General features: G+C 40.3%; 1 protein-coding gene across 2 annotated transcripts in view; it reads left to right on the top strand.

Annotated features, from left to right (window-relative positions):
- The window catches only part of LOC307153150 (thioredoxin domain-containing protein 11-like), a 31,640-nt gene that overhangs the window by 6,265 nt on the left and 3,025 nt on the right, over positions 1-22,350 (top strand). For both annotated transcript variants that reach the window (XM_079862344.1, XM_079862345.1), the window contains exons 8-9: positions 16,777-17,299; positions 17,397-17,539. In XM_079862344.1, coding sequence (XP_079718470.1) covers positions 16,777-17,299; positions 17,397-17,539 — 666 coding nt within the window. The remainder of the gene's footprint in view (positions 1-16,776; positions 17,300-17,396; positions 17,540-22,350) is intronic.

Here is a 22,350-nt window from a genome sequence, read left to right on the forward strand (position 1 = left end):
AATGGTAATAAAATATGAGCAGAACTCAGTTGATATTTGACTGGTTTTGTCCGTCCTTCTGTTAGACTGTCTCACACATGAATTATGTTGAATATCTGTCAGCTGTTAAATTTAACTACACAATTAGATAATACCAGTTTAGCTCAACCAATCACCAAGCAATGCTTCATTGTGTTCAGTCTGTGTGTAAAAAGAGCATTAGCAATTAAAGAAAACACACTTCAGCAAAACATGGTCAGCTCAAAGTGTCCCAATCATTTCTGGTCTCAAATGTTTAAAAATGTCACTGGTACTCACTGTATGAAGAATTATTGGGTATATGTCACGGTTTACTTTATTCTGCTCTCCTCACTTACATTAATGAACTATATTGTCCTGATCACACTAGTGAAAAAATTATAAAAATGTATATCTGGTGTCTGAATAATGTGTGGTTTGACTATATCCCTCATAAAAATGGATGTCTGTAATTAAAGCACAAAGTGTCTCTATGAAGTATTAAATCAGGGGACTGATGACTTTAAAATAACAGGGTTGTAAGTTTTTTTAATTTTTAATAATCCTCCAGAATATTTTAAAATGTTATTTTTACTTTGATTAACTTTTTTTGCAACTGATTAATTAATACGCATCGGACACAGTGTGCAAGTTTTGAAATTGAATACGTCATTAATAAAATACAACGTTTTTCATAAAAAAGCGCATATGAAAATGTCATACTCGGTGTGCAAAGACCTTCAGACACGCACAGGCTGTGCTCCCTAACCCCGAGTGCTGCCCGCACCGCTCTCAAATCCCGTTAAGGGTTGTAGAGATCTGGGTACGAGTCGGGGCCGTGACTAAAGGAGACCCGAGTCTCTCCTCAGCCCTGGTGGAGATGAATGAGGTTACTCCTCAGCCCCGGTGCAGATGCGGAGAGTTGATGGATGAGATCTCTCCTGAACTACTTCCCTCTTTGAATCAGATCCCTTGGCAAGGGCCAAAGATGATGAGGCGATATCTCGTCCTTTGGAGGAGGATGGCAGTGCCATGGGTTATTCCCCCTTTCCCGCTCCAGGACCTCATTGAGATGTGTAGGAGAGCAACTGCTAAACTCTTATCCATTACTCGTCTCTTGGAGGAAATTTAGAGGAAGATGAAGAGTATGCAATCCTGCCTCCTAATCTGTCTTCTAGACCTGGCAGTCTCCCTTCCCCAATCCAGGACCTCATTGAGATGTGCTAAACTCTTATCCACTGGCCATTGTTGTGGTTCAATTCTTTTCAGGGGAATGACTTCAGAGATTTTTTGATGCCAGAAAAATTAGACTTTATTAACAAACAAAGCCGAGTGCCCCTCTGCAGAAAAGACCCTCCAGAAAGGCCCTCCAGCAAACGTATATACCTACATCCTTCTCCCAAATATGGTAATGCATTCTATAGATTATTTTGAGAAATAGTTTTGTACCATGTGACATTACTGAAATAGAATTATCTGCTGCAACAACACCTTCTGCTCTCAGGTTCCAAAGTCAGGCAAAAGTCACCCACAGACAAGGAAATAATAGTGTACAAAAAACAGTTAAATTACTTATTTTCTAAATAATAAAATCTTCAACATTCCCTCCTCTGGGGCTTATTTAAGCCCCACATTCACTATCATTTTCCAGAGTGTAGTTTCAAAATCCAGTCCCCTCAGTTATACTACCTTAGTGACTAAATTAAGTCACTCGTTCTTATTTTCAATGACTAAAATTATGCCACCACACTCCTGGAGGAGCAATCAAGCCAAACATCTTTCTCCATACATTTTTCTTTCTTTCAGTTGTTTTTTCTTTTTCAATGGAGAAAGTAAAAGACTCGAATCCTCCCTAATCAACCATCAAACATTGTTACAAGTGTGTGGATGAAATTGGTTCAGCATTGTCTTATTGTCACAGTTATGTAGAATATGTCAAACACAAAAATCCCTTATACAGTTAAAAGTTCTTCTTGCGGTGTAGATATCCTCTTCGACCCAGACACCCAGGATCTGGCTTATTCATTTTCTTCTTCATCCTTATTCGAGGTACTTCAATCAATGTCCAATGATTGTAAATCTTAATTTGGTTTATAAGATCAATCTTAATAATATATGATTTATTTGCCCTCTAAAAGTAGTTTTCATTATCTTCTTAGTATTGGAAGTACACAACAGAATAATAACCCCTTTTAATTATCGTAACTCCAAAAAACATTCCTAATTCTTTAAATCAATTTTCCTTAACTTTTTGACTCAATCATAATTAATCTCCAAACATAAGTCATTCTACTTTTTCATGTAATTGTTTTCATTATAATAAATACAAATCATTATAATAAATATCTGCTGATTATAGAAGAATAAATGATTTAGTTTGCATGTTTATTTCGCATAATCCATATGAATTTTGATTTAAAATAGGGCTGGGTAAAAATAACTTTTTCTCTTTTTTATTCGCTTCTTATTTTTATGAAGGAATATCAATTCTTAAATTTGAAGAATCCATCTTTTAGTCAGTCATGTTTTAGTTGATGAACAACCATAACACTGTAGTGCAGCTACATTAAATCACAATTTTCTTTGTTATAACGTTTTGCATTTCAAATTCTGTCTACTTCATTATCAAATTTAAACAATAAATATCTCACGTGTTGCAGCTTTTTCTCATTATAGCTCCTCAGTTCAAGCATACCTTAACTGAATACCTTTTCCTTACTTTCTACTAATTTCTAAATGAACTATCATGAATTAACTTAATTTTGTCACATGTAATCACTCAAACTAAGAAAACTTTAAGAGCAATGTTACATTTACTTCATAAAAGTCATTCAATAAACTCATTAGACAATTAGAAAAAATACTCTCGAAAATAACTTTTTATACTATCTTACATATTCATTGTACGGTCATTTCTTTTTCTGTATATCTAAGTTTTTTCCTTAACTATTTCAAACATAAAGCATTATAACTTAATTATTGTTAAAACTTCCTTTTCTGTAATTTAAGTTTTTGCATACAAATAATTTTAATCTTCAATTTTTCTGGAATGACTGCTAAACCATTATCTAAACTTATTTCTGATAGAATTTAAAATCTAAGGAATACTTCTCTGGCAATGTTAATTACTTCTCCTGACCCTCCTCTGCTGATTTCATTGCCTTTACCCATCTCTATCTTGTTCATATAATCCATTACCAAGAGTTGTATTAGTCTTTCTGGTACTGATATATGGCCTATTTGTGTCACTGTTCCTTTCTTACCTTTATTTGTGTCGCAAATTTCTCTTGTGTACAGTCAAAAATTGCAAAAAAGGCCTTTTATTTTTCCTTATTCTTTTTCCTTATTCTTAATTTAGCCTTTTAATTATTCTCCTTCCTTATTCTTTTTTATCCCTCCTTATTCTTTTTCCTTATTCTTAATTTAGCCTTTTAATTATTCTCCTTCCTTATTCTTTTTAATCCCTCCTTACTCCCCCCTTGCGCACAGGTGAATACCATGTGCATCTGGTTTGAGAATATTCAAAAAGTATGTTTTTGTGCAATAACCTGTCATTCTTACCCACCTCTGGTACCATATAAATTGTTCATAGGGCCTGTTTGTTATTGAGTTCGAACAACTTACAATTGAGGTGGTCGTTCCATTAGCACCATAAATCAGTCAATAGCATATTGAATCAAATCATAATTCAAATCATAAATGAAATCAAATATTTGTTAATAGTCAGTGTTACTCTTTTCTTTAATTATCAACTGTAGTCTTAAATTAATTATGTATACCCGTTTTATTGACATATTGCGTCCGAGTACCCATTATGATCTGTTTTAAAATGTCATTTAGGTCTATTTGTATTTTCCTTCATGACTTGTCTTAATTCGCACTGTGCTATGATAGTTACTTGAATTAGTCGCTTATCATTCATTATTTTTATTACTTTTCTGATTTTTCATTATCGTTTCTACGTTGTTTTTGATATATTCTTTAATTCAATATTTTTTCCCTTCCTGTGGGGTTATTATTATAGTGCAGCAGATTAATGGCATATTTCAAGAGAATCGTTCAAATTGGTATAGAAGCATGAAATTTGGCACAGATACTCTCTAAGGGTCACTCTTTGGGAAAAAGGAGCTGGCCATCCAAAAATTCAACATGGCGGCCATTTTTTCAAGATGGCCGCTATTTTTGTCAAATGCTCATTATGTCAATCGTTCAAACAGTGATGTAGGCATGACATTTTGTGAAAATACTCTCTTCAGAATGTTTTTTTTGGAAAACGGTGCTTGTCCCTCAAAAATTCAAGATGGCAACCATTTTTCAAGATGGCCGCCATTTTTCTTGAATCCTTAATTTTTTTTTTTTCAAATGGTGATGTTATCATGAAATTTGGTACAAATATTCTTAAAGGAACATTATCATGGAAAAAGATGTGTGCCACTCAAAAATTCAAGATGGTGACCATTTTCAAGATGGCCACCATTTCTGTCAGAGCTCAATTTAATGTGTTAAGGAAGGTTTTGTTTAATAGAGTGAACGTCATTACACAACCAGGGCACACTGGTGACTTCACTGCTGTGGAACTCAGCATGGGATTCAGTGTCAGCTGATCTAGTTTTACTTTCACTGTAGTTCTTGACTAGTAGTAATAGTATAGCTAAGTTTAGTGTCCCTAAACCGCACCCGAATTGACAGGTTGTGCCAGCGTGGGAGAGCCGAGCCAAGGGTAAGCGGGGAAATACATGACTTGTTCATGTATGCTTACCTGGAAGGTGTACAGATCACACGGGACTTAAATGGCACTGGATGAATGATTGGGCTAGGTGTAGGTGACCCGTACCTAGTTGTATCCCATACCTGAATGTGTACTATGTCTATGATTGAGGTGGTAAAAGGATAACCCCTTGGCCTTAATCAGACAACAAACCTCCAAAATGGCAAATGAAAATCCCATGTCAGCCAAGAGGCCAACTGATTGGATGAAATGTTGTCTTTGTCAGACAGACACAAAGGAACCCCTCCAATCACCACCTACCCATCATGTTTCTCAACATGATGGCTATAAAATGATTGCCACCAACATTCCACTCTTTCACAAGATGAACAAAATGCCAATGACCCTGGACCTGGAACGACTGGATGAAGGTGGTGGTATAGAAGCTACTTTGAGAAGGAACCAAGCGAAGTATCACTACAATTGTCGACTTCGGTTCAACAACACAAAGTTACTTCGTGCCCAGAAGCAACAATCCGATGCTCAATGTAGTGAGACAGATGAAGGCCAAACAAAGCATCGCAGAACCATGATGCAGAAAAGTCTAGATGATCAGGTTTGCTTTTTTTGTGATAACATATCTCCTGAATCTGACCTACGTCAGGTAATGACACTGCAACTGAATGACAGACTACATGAATGTGCACAAACACTGAATGATGCTAAATTATTGTCTCAACTAAGTGGTGCTGATGCCATTGCACAGGAGCTGAAATACCATCATTTGTGTCTCATTCATCTTTACAACAGAGAGAAACTCCACCTCAGAAGGCTTGAGAAAGAGTCACAGACTGAAACGATTCAACCAGCCATCTTTCTTATGGCTCTTTCTGAACTGGTCACCTATATTGTTGAAACCAGTCTTAATTCTGATGGTCCTTCCGCCTTCCCTCTCGCAGATACAGTGGGGAGAACAAGTATTTGATACACTGCTGATTTTGCAGGTTTTCCCACTTACAAAGCATGTAGAAGTCTGTAATTTTTATCATAGGTACTCTTCAACTGTGAGTGACGGAGTCTAAAACAAAAATCCAGAAAATCACATTGTATGATTTTTAAGTAATTAATTTGCATTTTATTGCAAGACATAAGTATTTGATACATCAGAAAAGCAGAACTTAATATTTGGTACAGAAACCTTTGTTTGCAATTACAGAGATCATACGTTTCCTGTAGTTCTTGACCAGCTTTGCACACACTGCAGGGATTCTGGCCCACTCCTCCATACAGACCTTCTCCAGATCCTGCAGGTGTCGGGGCTGTCGCTGGGCAATACGGACTTTCAGCTCCTCCAAAGATCTTCTATTGGGTTTAAGTCTGGAGACTGGCTAGGCCACTCCAGGACCTTGAGATGCTTCTTACGGATCCACTCCTTAGTTGCCCTGGCTGTGTGTTTCGGGTCGTTGTCCTGCTGGAAGACCCAGCCACGACCCATCTTCAATGCTCTTACTAAGGGAAGGAGGTTGTTGGCCAAGATCTCGCAATACATGGCCCCATTCATCCTCCCCTCAATACGGTGCAGTCAGCCTGTCCCCTTTGCAGAAAAGCATCCCCAAAGAATGATGTTTCCACCTCCATGCTTCACGGTTGGGATGGTGTTCTTGGGGTTGTACTCATCCTTCTTCTTCCTCCAAACACGGCGAGTGGAGTTTAGACCAAAAAGCTCTATTTTTGTCTCATCAAACCACATGACCTTCTCCCATTCCTCCTCTGGATCATCCAGATGGTCATTGGCAAACTTCAGACAGGCCTGGACATGCTTCGGCTTGAGCAGGGGGACCTTGCGTGCACTGCAGGATTTTAATCCATGATGGCGTAGTGTGTTACTACTAATGGTTTTCTTTGAGACTGTCGTCCCTGCTCTCTTCAGGTCATTGACCAGGTTCTGCCGTGTAGTTCTTGGCTGATCCCTCACCTTCCTCATGATCATTGATGCCCCACGAGGTGAGATTTTGCATGGTGCCCCAGATGGAGGGAGATTGACCGTCATCTTGAACTTCTTCCATTTTCTAATAATTGCGCCAACAGTTGTTGCCTTCTCACCAAGCTGCTTGCCTATTGTCCTGTAGCCCATCCCAGCCTTGAGCAGGTCTACAATTTTATCCCTGATGTCCTAACAAAGCTCTCTGGTCTTGGCCATTGTGGAGAGGTTAGAGTCTGTTTGATTGAGTTTGTGTACAGGTATACAGGTAACGAGTTCAAACAGGTGCCGTTAATACAGGTAATGAGTGGAGAACCGGAGGGCTTCTTAAAGAAAAACTAACAGGTCTGTGAGAGTCGGAATTCTTACTGGTTGGTAGGTGATCAAATACTTATGTCATGCAATAAAATGCAAATTAATTATTTAAATTTGTGATACAATGTGATTTTCTGGATTTCCGTCTCTCACAGTTGAAGTGTACCTATGATAAAAATTACAGACCTCTACATGCTTTGTAAGTAGGAAAACCTTCAAAATCAGCAGTGTATCCAATACTTGTTCTCCCCACTGTATGTGCAACCTGTACCAGTAGCGTATCCTTTTTTCTAACAGTGGCCCTTCCTCTCTGTGGACTACACCTTGCCGTGGTGGAGAGGCTTGTGTATGAACTCCATTGAACCTGAGAGCTATGCCGGCGGGGATTTTATATCCCTGGCAAGTTTAACTAAGCTGGACAGGTCAAAGAAGAGGAGGCAGACAAAGCAGACATTATAACTATTTGACAGAAATGGTGGCCATCTTGAAAATGGCGGCCATCCTGAATTTTTGAGTGGCACATACCTTTTTCCAAAAGAGTGTTCCTTGAAGAGTATTTCTGCCTAATTGTATGCTTGCATCACCATTTTAACAATTTAAATAATTAAGGTGAGACACTACGGGTGAATAGGGTAAAAATTAAAAAACTAGCAGATATCACCATGAAACTTTCCCAGTTGATTACCTACATTAAGATGAGAAAAAAATGTATTAAAAGTTTTCTGTAATGTAATGTTTAAATTAGCAAATTAGGCAATATCTAATTAAATATGTGCTAATTTGTAAATATTTTAAAAAACGAAATCTGAGTATTGGATAAAGCCAGATTAAAAAAAATTTTTTTCATTGTGCTCACATATTAGATGGGGAAAAAATACAGAGGCATTTATGGATATCTACATTTGTTATCCTGTAAATCATAATATCCTGTCAATAGCCTTAAAAAATGATTTTCGCCATGTTTTTTGGAATAAAATGTTATATAAATCAGGCTAGGAAAAATATATTTACAGATCCCTCTGTAAATGTCTTCATAATATAACTAGGTACAAGACTGGAAAGATTGGTGTATATAGGTGCTACTGAAGTGGAGATTTCAGACTTGGAGTATGAGAGAAAGGTCATTTTGAGAAAACGGGCTTTACAGATTTATCATCAGCCAATGAGATTGCGCATTCAGCCCTTTTACTTTCGCGATTGGCTGCTGATAAAAAGGAAATGACCATATTTGGATCCGACAGTATTGTACAGTGAAGAGAGATCTTTCCAGCGGTGCCTGTGAAGACAGAGAGCAGACAGAGATCGCGGATCGGCGGGAGGATTTACAACGACAACTTTTGTTGAATTTACGCGAAATCTACAGACGCAAACAGACAAAGTGTAGTAAAATAAAGATCTAAATGTGTTTTTTGGACTTTTTTGTACCACAGTCTGAAAGAAGACATGTTATTGAAGACAAATATCCAAAAATCTCAAAATTGACCAGTAAAAAAAAAAACAATGTTTTTGCCTGCCGTGTCTCGCCTTAATATTCGACAGGAACAGTGGCCATCTTTAAAAATGGTGGCCATCTTGAATTTTTGAGGGACAAGCATCTTTTTCTATTAACATGTCCTTTAGAGAGTATATTTGTATCAAATTTTATGCTTGGATCACTGTTTGAATAATTGATATAATAAGCATTGAATAGCAATGGCGTCCATTTTGAAAAATGGCCGCCATATTGAATTTTTGAGTGGCCAACGCCTTTTTCCAAAATAGTGGCCCTTAGAGAGTATCTGTGCCAAATTTCATGCTTCTATACCAAAGTGAACGATTTTTTTACTAATCTGCTGCACTATTAAGGGTTACTACTAGTGTATTCAAGGGCTTTAACATTAAATTTAAAGAAGGTTTGGTTGATGTTGACTATTATTTGAACTTGTACTCATCTCTGTTGATTCTCTTTTCTTTGCACAACTCCTTGTAAGTTTCCACATTCTGCAACTTTTCATTCATGTGTTTCTGGTCATTTGTCTTCTTTTTCCATTCATGTTGGTCATTGTGAGTTGTTGCAATTGGCTTTTTCCTTTTCTCTCACTGGCAGGGGAAGGTCATTGTCAGCATGTCCTTGAACCCTCACTTGCTGTGTGGGGGTTCCTGGAGTCTTTTGGTGTATTTTAAGTTGAGAGCCATGGACTCAAATGTCACTTTGCTGATCAAGGTTCAAGCCTCTTCTGAGATGACAAAGCACAGTCACTGGTTCTTTTTGTTTGAATCGTCCCAGAAACCTTCCTGGAACTGAACTGTTCTCATCTGTGAATGAAACCTTCATTATTTCTGTTAGTTCTGTTAGTGACAACAACATATTAGATCATCTGCTCATCTGGCCCATTGTCCTTCTTGGTGTCACCTGTAAAATGGTCATGTGGGCTGAGTGGTGTTCTGTCCCCTTTTGTGTGTTTTCTGCTCATTAGCAGTAGGGCTTTACCCCTATACTACTTTTTACAATTATTCAATTCAGCTCAGTTTTCTCATTGTTTTGAGTCCCACTATAAGCATACTAGTTATTAGACATCTTAGACAACACTCAACCCACTTTACTAAAAGACAAAAGTTACAAGACAATATTTCATACTTTTGCGCAAAATATAGTACTGTTTTGTTTTCTTTTACAATTTTTTTTTTCCCATTTTCTTTTTCTATTGTTACTACAGTTTCGACCAGGAAATTAACCAAATCCATCCATGGTCATTATTTTATTGGGCAGAATATGCCCTGTGGGCCCACATATGAAATTTAGATACAGCTGTAGGCAAAATAATTGTTTTGCCTTAGTGTACACCATCTCTCACTCCATTCATACTCAGTCACTCATTGGCCATCACACATTCTTCTTCCGCAGGTTGTGCCTAAATGCGGAACTTATATTTTTAGCTGTGGAATTCCAAAGGTCTGACGGACAACGTCACAACAGCTATTCAAACACTATTCAGAAGTGTCAGTGATCTTAATGCTTAGTTTACCACTGTTGTTATAAACCAATTTTTCTTTTTACAAACTCTAATAGATTAAATATTTCAGAATAATAGGCCTTAGTATGGTGCAGTTGAGAGTAAGACAGCCAATTGTAATTTCTCAAATGCATTTTGTCATTTGTTTGGTCTACTTTTTCATATTCTTTTTGTTTTTTGCTCACGAGCTGCTTTAAGAAGAACATTGGAGATCTTTACTCAATCTTGGATCCATGGCCAATAACATTTCCATCTCATTATCCCAGTTTTGACAGCATTTTTAATTTCATAATTTTGGACTTTTGGAGTTATTTCTCCTTCTCCAATCTAGGTCTATAAAAAATTATTAAAACAAGATGGAGTGACCAGTGTTTTTGTTTTGCAGACAAAAATGATCAACCTCTATCTTTTTCTTTGCCAGAGAATAATTTTATCATGTGTTTATCCCTATTGTTGTCTAATGTAATAGCCCTCACTATTCCAAATCCAGCCTCAGTTTTAACTATTTTGTGAGTTGAGCACCCACTTCTCTGTATTTTCTTTTCTTATAGAGCTGGACTTGTACCTATTGAAAAATCAGAGAGGGTTAGTTTAGCAGAGAATATAAAGAATTGCTATGAGACCAGTGAATATTCAGAATGAATAATGTTAATATAATAATTAACTAAATTTGAAGCAGTCTCTAGAGTGTTCATAAGGTTTGTCACACCTGTGGTGCCGTAAGGGTCTGTTCTTCTTTTTTTAGATTAGTGTCTGTTGACATGTTTTTCAGCCTTGCTGTCACTCAAAGGCCATTGCAGAGTTGAGAATAGGCTCTGCTGTTTCTCTGTCTCTTCTCAGTTTGGGATTTTGATCAATCCTGTAACAGTTTTGCATCTCAGGATTTGTCTTTGTCTTTAGGAAAAGTCTCAAGTGAAAGATTCACCTTTTCCAACATTATTTCAGTCTTTCTGAGTCTTTTTGAACTTCAGGAGGGGAGCTGAGAACCCCTCACCCACTTCTCTCTTCTTCTTTATGCATTCTTGTCTCTGCATTCATGTCTTTGCCCTTTGCCCTCTTGTTGCTTCCACAGGACACTGAAGCCATCTGCAATTTGAACACTCAGAGATCTGCATGAATCAAATTGAACTTTTACATATAAGCTATTAGCTCTTTATCTACATTCCACTTTTTAACCTGCATCTTTTCACTATTTCTTTTATATAAAAATCTCACTGGTTGACCATAGCATTTCCCTTATTCTATTAGTAAGCAGTTCTTCATTGCAGGAAAAAGCAATATCAGCAATAATTCTAACTTTGATTATCTGGAGAATAATACAGTTGAATAATTTTCCCTATCATAAAATTAGGCTTCAATCTTTCTTCTATATTTGCATGCTGTGTTCACAATAATCTAATATGTTTCTCAACAAACATCAAGGAATTCCTCTTATTTTTTACTCTCATCAACTTCTGTAAAGTATTTTTGACTTTTGAAACTTGGTCACTCAATCTTGCTAACCTTCAGCACACTGCACCAGTTATTTTTCTCTTAACACAAACTTATTAATCTGCAATGGAATACTTTTTCCACTCTGTCTTCAGGAATAACGAGACACAAATTTTAGACGTCTTCAGATATAATATATAATATATTAAGCACGTGCAATCTTATTTATATTTATCTATTAATATATATCATTAGGCTACATTTATTGATTAAATATCTTATTATTGTAACTTATTTTATACTACAATATTCTTTATAGTTAATATCTTGAAACAATTGTTTTCCCTTACTTTTCTTTCTTTCTTTTTTTAATACACCTCATTTCAGTCCCTTCATTCACACATTCTCTGTCCCTTCAAGCAACCAGGGTCAGAGGTCACTTATTTTCAACCACAGGCACAGTCACAGGATCCTACAGGCACACCAACATGATCTCACACACTCTTTTTTTTCTCTACTCTGTCAGATCTGAACAATACATTAAAATATTACACTTTTAACTATCCTATTCCATAAACCTCTGTGATTCACTTCCTCAACACAACAGAGTGAAATATGATCTTAATTCCCCTGAGCAGACTCTTATTAGATTAATAAGGTACCCGGAAATTGACTTTATCTGCAATCATGCTCATTTGTATCCTTCAAGGCCCTCTTACAAATGTCTGCAGATCAACCATCTATATAAGCTAAACTACACCTGTATCAATCAATGCCCACTTACAGGTATAACACATCAATAACTGATATCCTTATATCAGTACGCTTGTCATCCATCAAGGCCCTCTTGACAAGTAACACAAAACTTAACTGATATCCTTATCAGTGAATTCAAACCCTCTGTGTGCAGGCTTTTTGCTCATCATCCCTCAAGGCCCTCTTGATGAACAAACACAGAACTTTACGTACGTACGTCAAAACTCTTAGCGCTAAATCAGCATCACCAGTAGTTATAGAATCCACTCAGGATTAAACAAGCACTAGCAAACACTATCGGGAGCTCCCCCGCGCTATTACAAACTACTTGACATTTACAAAGACAATGCATGCAATTTTTCTGATATCAAACATCTCACTTTTTAAGTTCTTTAAATTTGGAGAAGCTTGTCTTACCACATCCGGGCCACTGGTGACTAACACATACCTTATTCAAAAGCAAAAACTGCTCACCTCAAAGTACAGCGGCCACTGTTGTCTGTGTCAGTCACCAGCGATCCCTTCGTGGCTCCTTCAGCTCCTAAGCCACGCCCCACGTTGGGCGCCATTTGTTGTGGTTCAATTCTTTTCAGGGGAATGACTTCAGAGATTTTTTGATGCCAGAAAAATTAGACTTTATTAACAAACAAAGCCGAGTGCCCCTCTGCAGAAAAGACCCTCCAGAAAGGCCCTCCAGCAAACGTATATACCTACATCCTTCTCCCAAATATGGTAATGCATTCTATAGATTATTTTGAGAAATAGTTTTGTACCATGTGACATTACTGAAATAGAATTATCTGCTGCAACAACACCTTCTGCTCTCAGGTTCCAAAGTCAGGCAAAAGTCACCCACAGACAAGGAAATAATAGTGTGCAAAAAACAGTTAAATTACTTATTTTCTAAATAATAAAATCTTCAACACCATCTCAGCTGAAAGACCAGGGTGGAGAGAGCGATTATATGACGGGAAGAGGGTGCATTCGCGCACTTCCCCTGTGATTCTGGGACGAACCCTTCTCACATAAGGTGCATGTTAAAGGTTTCTCCAAGCTGGACATTCACAATATGGAGGAGTTGGGAATGTCCAACCCCATGGTGGAATTGAATTGTCGGTGGCAAGTCGCCTCCACCACAATCACTCCTTTACTGCCGGGACAGACAGTCCTAACTTCCACCAACTCTAGAAAGAGTAAGGAGATCACAGTCACACTGATAGCCCTGAACTGGGCTGGTAAATTGTGGCTGACGGGGATAATCCAGCCCTGGCCTCTCCCGCTGCGAAGGGATCTCTCTCACAAGCCTTCAAGGGTCAGTGAGACTCTTCAGAAAGAGAGAGCAGCTTCAGCATGATCTGCATATGACCAGACATGGAATATGTTTGAGCAATGGTGCACACACAGACACGTTCTTCCTTTTTCCTGTTGCTGATGTGTTGCTTTCTGCAGTAGTTTTTAGATAAGTGCAGAGCCTTTTCTATCATCAAGCCTGATCTTGCCGCAGTTTCTGCGTGCCCTGTGGAGATTGACAGGAATACCGTAGGTCAACACCCGCTCGTGTGCAGGGCGTTTGAACAGGGTTTCAGAGCCACTGATTCCATCGTGGGATCTGTCCTTGGTCCTTAATGCACTCCGTTCCCTTTTGAGCCTGTATATTGTACTGATTTAAAGTCCCCCTATAGTCAATCATTTCATCCCTTAAAACTCATCTTTGATCACCAAAATTACATATTTAGTCTTTTTTTCCTTTAAATACTCCTCCAACACACGATTACTCTTCAAGACATTCAACTCTCTCCTCTGTCCACCTCCACCACCACCCGCCGCCTCCTTAACTGCTGACGATTTTGCGATCTTCTTCACCAACAAAACAACATCTATCAGCAGTCAGTTCTCAGCTCCACACACACAGGAACCCAGACCGACCCCTTCCACAGCCAACATCCCTCTGCCCTCCTTTTCTCCACTAACCGAGGAAGAAGTATCTACACTTCTCCTCTCCAGTCACCCTACCACCTGCCCTCTAGACCCCATCCCCTCACACCTTCTACAAGCCATCTCTCCCACACTTCTACCAGCACTCACACACATCATCAACTCATCCCTCCATACTGGCATTTTCCCTACAGCATTCAAGCAGGCTCGGGTTACTCCACTGCTTAAAAAAACAACGCTAAACACATCATTTGTAGAACATTACAGACCTATCTCTCTCCTACCATTCATTGCGAAGATACTTGAAAGAGCTGTTTTCAACCAAGTAACATCCTTTCTGTCTCTTAACAACCAGCTGGATGTCAACCAATCCGGCTTCAAGAAAGGGCATTCTACTGAGACTGCATTACTGTCTGTCACAGAAGCCCTACGGATCGCAAAAGCTGCTTCCAAATCCTCAGTCCTCATCCTCCTGGATCTGTCTGCTGCCTTCGACACTGTGAATCATCAAATCCTTCTGTCCAGCCTCTCAGCACTGGGCATCACAGGAACTTCACTCCACTGGTTTGAGTCCTATCTCACAGGTAGGTCCTTCAAGGTCGCATGGAGAGGCGAGGTATCCAGAGCACATCAACTGACCACAGGGGTTCCCCAGGGTTCAGTTCTTGGTCCCCTCCTCTTCTCCATCTACACCACATCACTGGGACACATCATACAAGCACACGGCTTCTCCTACCACTGCTATGCTGATGACACACAGCTCTTCCTCTCGTTTCAACCAGATGATCCCACAGTAGCTGCACGGATCTCAAGCTGCCTGGCAGACATCTCGACGTGGATGAAGTAACATCACCTGCAGCTCAACTTGGCAAAGACTGAGCTTCTCGTCCTCCCTGCCAATCCGTCTCTACAGCACAACTTCACTATCCAGCTAGAGTCATCATCAATCACCCCATCAAAGTCGGTGAGAAATCTTGGAGTAACGTTTGATGACCAGCTGACCTTCACAGATCACATTTCAAAGACAGCTCGATCATGCAGGTTTGCACTGCACAACATCAGGAAGATCAGGCCTTTCCTAACTGAGCATGCAACACAACTTCTCGTCCAGGCCCTGGTCATTTCTAGGCTTGACTACTGTAATGCTCTTCTGGCCGGACTTCCAGCATGTGCAACTAAACCCCTACAGATGATCCAAAATGCTGCAGCCCGTCTTGTCTTCAACGAGCCAAAGAGGGCCCACGTCACTCCTCTGTTCAGCTCACTGCACTGGCTACCTCTCGCTGCTCGCATCAAGTTCAAGGCATTGACGCTTGCTTACAGATCTATCACAGGCTCAGCTCCCTCCTACTTTCACTCACTCCTACGAGTCTACATCCCTGCCAGAAGCCTACGATCGGCCAACGAGCGACGTCTCGTGGTTCCATCCCAGAAAGCCACAAAATCACTTTCCAGAACATTCTCATTCACAGTTCCATGCTGGTGGAACGCTCTCCCCACCCTCATCCGGAATGCAGAATCCCTGACAACCTTCAAAAAACATCTGAAAACCCATCTCTTCCGGGAGCACTTAACCTCATAAAAAAAAATAAAATAAAAAAAAAACCTCCCCTTTCCCTCTAAACCTCACTTATCGGGCTTATGCTACTCTGAATAATGCCTGAACTTTGTATCTTGAGCACTTCTTGAGCGCTGCTTTTTGTTTTTTGCCTCTTCATGATGACTCGCTTAATCTAGTCCTACTTTGTAAGTCGCTTTGGATAAAAGCGTCTGCTAAATGACTAAATGTAAATGTAAATAAAATTGCCTTAACATATCTTGAATGTAACTTGACACCCTTGCCTCATTTAGTATGCGTGGTTCTATGAATATGCAAATGAGCCCCGCCTCCACTCACTCACTCAGCTCAGAGATCCACTGGTTGACGATTACACGTTGATCTGATTGGTTACAAGGTAGTTTGTGACGTCAGAAACACCACCGATTTCAAAGCGTGTTTTTGAGACTGTCTTTTTAAGGAGGAAATACTTAGCAATGCTGTCGACTTATGAATTTACACATGGTTTGTCTTAAAGCATATTAAAAACACCACATAGACATATAAACAACATTAAAAGCTGAATTTACACCACAGGGGGACTTTAAGGCTCCTTTCACTGAAGACTGCTTTATTATTGGCTCTTAGTGAACTTTATGCTTTGACGGTTCATAACTCCTGTATGCTATTCACTCTGGAATACTCGAGATTGTCTGAAGTAAACAAGTCAACTCTCGCCTGCAAACATGTGGATCTACTGGCTTTCCATCTGCCCTTCCAGCGGCTTCATTGCTCGTGTCCTGTCCGGGAACTTAACTGCGATAGAGACGATAGTCCAAAATCTCCAACGGTGGACAGATTAATCCCGGTATATCACCCGCCCCTAGTTCCCTGGATGGGAACTACTGATCTAGATGTTTCTGAATGCATAAATGCGTCAGATGAAGCCAAACCCTAAGACTAAAACAAGAACTCAACTCGAACTTCATCGGCTGCCTCATAAGCACTGATTTGTCCTTCATGAAGTTCGCCTGCAGTGTTTATGTCGTTGTTCTAGCAGATGTTTGTCAGAGAAGTGTTAGTGTGTGAGGATCACTTGAGCGCTGTGTTCTGTGTGTGTCAGGTGACTGATGTGGCGTTGCGTTATCACTCCTGCGGCTCTGAGGATGGTGTGTCTTCTGTCCCGCGCTGCTGTCAGTCCCTGCTGGCGTCCGGCGCTGAAGCGAGTGTGTGTGAGCTGTGTGTCTCTCACTGCTGGGCTCTGAGTGTGTGTGTGGAGCACGTCCAGCTCTCCAGCGCCCCCTGCTGGAGCGTCCAGGGCTCATACAGTCCGTTCAGTCAGATCAGTGTGTGTTGCAGGAGCATCCCGAGGCCCATCCCTGTCTCCATCCCTGACTCCATCCCTGACTCCATCCCTGGCTCCATCCCTGGCTCCACTGGCTCCATCCCTGACTCCATCACTGGCTCCATCACTGGCCTTCAGTGCCGAACCAACAACACACTGCGCTTCTACATGCTGGACGCCGCACTGCACTGGACACTGGCACAGAGACTCGGGGCGACCAATCACAGCGGCCGGCCCTTCATCACCATCATCAACCTCAGAGACGAGACGCACTACGTGCTCAAGCACACTGACTCACTGGGTAAAAACACTGAACACATATACACACACACACACACACACACACACACACGTCACACTGCACCAGTAATAATTGCTGTTCTCTGTGTGTGGAGCAGAAGATTTCATCCAGAACTTCAGCGTCTCCTTCAGTCCTTTACACAGACATCTGGTGGGACACAAACAACATCAGCACACTCAGTCCCTCATACAGGAAGTGACCTCAGACAGCTTCCTGGACACCGTCATGGACTCCCAGAGGGTGAGATCAGCTCTTCTTTTAAATGCTTTTATTAACTTAGTACAGGGGATATATAGCACACAATCAGCCTGATACAGCAAAGTAAATAAATTTAGAATAAAGGTCCGTTCACGCCAAGAACGATGACTATATTAGCGTCCACACCAAGAACGATGACTATATTAGCGTCCACACCAAGAACGATGTCTATATTAGCGGTCACACCAAGAACGATGTCTATATTAGCGTTCACACCAAGAACGATGACTATATTAGCGTCCACACCAAGAACGATGACTATATTAGCGTTCACGCCAAGAACGATGACTATATTAGCGTACACACCAAGAACGATGTCTATATTAGCGGTCACACCAAGAACGATGTCTATATTAGCGTTCACACCAAGAACGATGACTATATTAGCGGTCACACCAAGAACGATGTCTATATTAGCGTTCACACCAAGAACGATGACTATATTAGCGTCCACACCAAGAACGATGACTATATTAGCGTTCACGCCAAGAACGATGACTATATTAGCGTCCACGCCAAGAACGATGACTATATTAGCGTCTACACCAAGAACGATGACTATATTAGCGTCCACATCAAGAGTGATGACTATATTAGCGTTCACACCAAGAACGATGACTATATAAGCGTCCACATCAAGAACGATGACTATATTAGCGTCCACGCCAAGAACGATGACTATATTAGCGTCCACACCAAGAACCATGACTATATTAGCGTCCACACCAAGAACGATGACTATATTAGCTATTAGCATCCACACCAAGAACGATGACTATATTAGCGTCCACACCAAGAACGATGACTATAATAGCGTTCACACCAAGAACGATGACTATATTAGCGTCCACACCAAGAACGATGACTATATTAGTGTCCACACCAAGAACGATGACTATATTAGCTATTAGCGTCCACACCAAGAACGATGACTATAGCGTCCACACCAAGAACGATGACTATATTAGCGTTCACACCAAGAACGATGACTATATTAGCGTCCACACCAAGAACGATAACTATATAAGCGTCCACACCAAGAACGATGACTATATTAGCTATTAGCGTCCACACCAAGAACGATGACTATATTAGCGTCCACATCAAGAACGATGACTATATTAGCGTCCACGCCAAGAACGATGACTATATTAGCGTCCACACCAAGAACGATGACTATATTAGCGTCCACACCAAGAACGATGACTATATTAGCTATTAGCATCCACACCAAGAACGATGACTATATTAGCTATTAGCGTCCACACCAAGAACGATGACTATATTAGCGTCCACACCAAGAACGATGACTATATTAGCTTTCACACCAAGAACGATGACTATATTAGCGTCCACACCAAGAACGATGACTATATTAGCTTTCACACCAAGAACGATGACTATATAAGCGTTCACACCAAGAACGATGACTATATTAGCGTCCACACCAAGAACGATGACTATATTAGCGTCCACACCAAGAACGATGACTATATTAGCTATTAGCGTCCACACCAAGAACGATGACTATAGCGTCCACACCAAGAACGATGACTATAGCGTCCACACCAAGAACGATGACTATATTAGCGTTCACACCAAGAACGATGACTATATTAGTGTCCACACCAAGAACGATGACTATATAAGCGTCCACACCAAGAACGATGACTATATTAGCTATTAGCGTCCACACCAAGAACGATGACTATATTAGCGTTCACACCAAGAACGATGACTATATTAGTGTCCACACCAAGAACGATAATTATATAAGCGTCCACACCAAGAACGATGACTATATTAGCTATTAGCGTCCACACCAAGAACGATGACTATATTAGCTATTAGCGTCCACACCAAGAACGATGACTATATTAGCGTTCACACCAAGAACGATGACTATATTAGTGTCCACACCAAGAACGATAACTATATAAGCGTCCACACCAAGAACGATGACTATATTAGCTATTAGCGTCCACACCAAGAACGATGACTATATTAGCGTCCACACCAAGAACGATGACTATATTAGCGTCTACACCAAGAACGAGGACTATATTAGCGTTCACACCAAGAACGATGACTATATTAGCGTCTACACCAAGAACGAGGACTATATTAGCGTTCACACCAAGAACGATGACTATATTAGCGTCCACACCAAGAACGATGACTATATTAGCGTCCACACCAAGACCGATGACTATATTAGCGTTCACACCAAGAACGATGACTATAATAGCTTTCACACCAAGAACGATGACTATATTAGCGTCCACACCAAGAACGATGACTATATTAGCGTCCACACCAAGACCGATGACTATATTAGCGTTCACACCAAGAACGATGACTATAATAGCTTTCACACCAAGAACGATGACTATATTAGCGTCCACACCAAGAACGATGACTATATTAGCTTTCACACCAAGAACGATGACTATATTAGCGTCCACACCAAGAACGATGACTATATTAGCGTTCACACCAAGAACGATGACTATATTAGCGTCCACACCAAGAACGATGACTATATTAGCGTCCACACCAAGAACGATGACTATATTAGCTATTAGCGTCCACACCAAGAACGATGACTATAGCGTCCACACCAAGAACGATGACTATAGCGTCCACACCAAGAACGATGACTATATTAGCGTTCACACCAAGAACGATGACTATATTAGTGTCCACACCAAGAACGATGACTATATAAGCGTCCACACCAAGAACGATGACTATATTAGCTATTAGCGTCCACACCAAGAACGATGACTATATTAGCGTTCACACCAAGAACGATGACTATATTAGTGTCCACACCAAGAACGATGTCTATATTAGCGTTCACACCAAGAACGATGACTATATTAGCTATTAGCGTCCACACCAAGAATGATGACTATATAAGCGTCCACACCAAGAACGATGACTATATTAGCTATTAGCGTCCACACCAAGAACGATGACTATATTAGCGTCCACACCAAGAACGATGACTATATTAGCGTCTACACCAAGAACGAGGACTATATTAGCGTTCACACCAAGAATGATGACTATAATAGCGTTCACACCAAGAACGATGACTATATTAGCTATTAGCGTCCACACCAAGAACGATGACTATATTAGCGTTCACACCAAGAACGATGACTATATTAGTGTCCACACCAAGAACGATGTCTATATTAGCGTTCACACCAAGAACGATGACTATATTAGCTATTAGCGTCCACACCAAGAATGATGACTATATAAGCGTCCACACCAAGAACGATGACTATATTAGCTATTAGCGTCCACACCAAGAACGATGAATATATAAGCGTCCACACCAAGAACGATGACTATATTAGCTATTAGCGTCCACACCAAGAACGATGACTATATTAGCGTCCACACCAAGAACGATAACTATATAAGCGTCCACACCAAGAACGATAACTATATAAGCGTCCACACCAAGAACGATGACTATATTAGCGTTCACACCAAGAACGATGACAATAATAGCATTCACACCAAGAACGATGACTATATTAACGTCCACACCAAGAACGATGACTATATTAGCTATTAGCGTCCACACCAAGAACGATGACTATATTAGCGTCCACACCAAGAACGATGACTATATTAGCTTTCACACCAAGAACGATGACTATATTAGCGTCCACACCAAGAACGATGACTATATTAGCGTCCACACCAAGAACGATGACTATATTAGCGTTCACACCAAGAACGATGACTATATTAGCGTCCACACCAAGAACGATGACTATATTAGCGTCCACACCAAGAACGATGACTATATTAGCGTCCACACCAAGAACGATGACTATATTAGCGTCCACACCAAGAACGATGACTATATTAGCTTTCACACCAAGAACGATGACTATATTAGCGTCCACACCAAGAACGATGACTATATTAGCGTCCACACCAAGAACGATGACTATATTAGCGTCCACACCAAGAACGATGACTATATTAGCATCCACACCAAGAACGATGACTATATTAACGTCCACACCAAGAACGATGACTATATTAGCTATTAGCGTCCACACCAAGAACGATGACTATATTAGCGTCCACACCAAGAACGATGACTATATTAGCTTTCACACCAAGAACGATGACTATATTAGCGTCCACACCAAGAACGATGACTATATTAGCGTCCACACCAAGAACGATGACTATATTAGCATCCACACCAAGAGTGATGTCTATATTAGCGTTCACACCAAGAACGATGACTATATAAGCGTCCACACCAAGAACGATGACTATATTAGCGTTCACACCAAGAACGATGACAATAATAGCGTTCACACCAAGAACGATGACTATATTAGCGTCCACACCAAGAACAATGACTATATTAGCGTTCACACCAAGAACGATGACTATATAAGCGTCCACACCAAGAACGATGACTATATTAGCGTCCACACCAAGAACGATGACTATATTAGCGTCCACACCAAGAACGATGACTATATTAGCTTTCACACCAAGAACGATGACTATATTAGCGTCCACACCAAGAACGATGACTATATTAGCGTCCACACCAAGAACGATGACTATATTAGCGTCCACACCAAGAACGATGACTATATTAGCGTCCACACCAAGAACGATGACTATATTAGCATCCACACCAAGAACGATGACTATATTAACGTCCACACCAAGAACGATGACTATATTAGCTATTAGCGTCCACACCAAGAACGATGACTATATTAGCGTCCACACCAAGA

The sequence above is a fragment of the Squalius cephalus genome, assembly GCF_949319135.1.
Source record: "Squalius cephalus genome assembly, chromosome: 2".
Lineage (NCBI taxonomy): Eukaryota > Metazoa > Chordata > Actinopteri > Cypriniformes > Leuciscidae > Squalius > Squalius cephalus.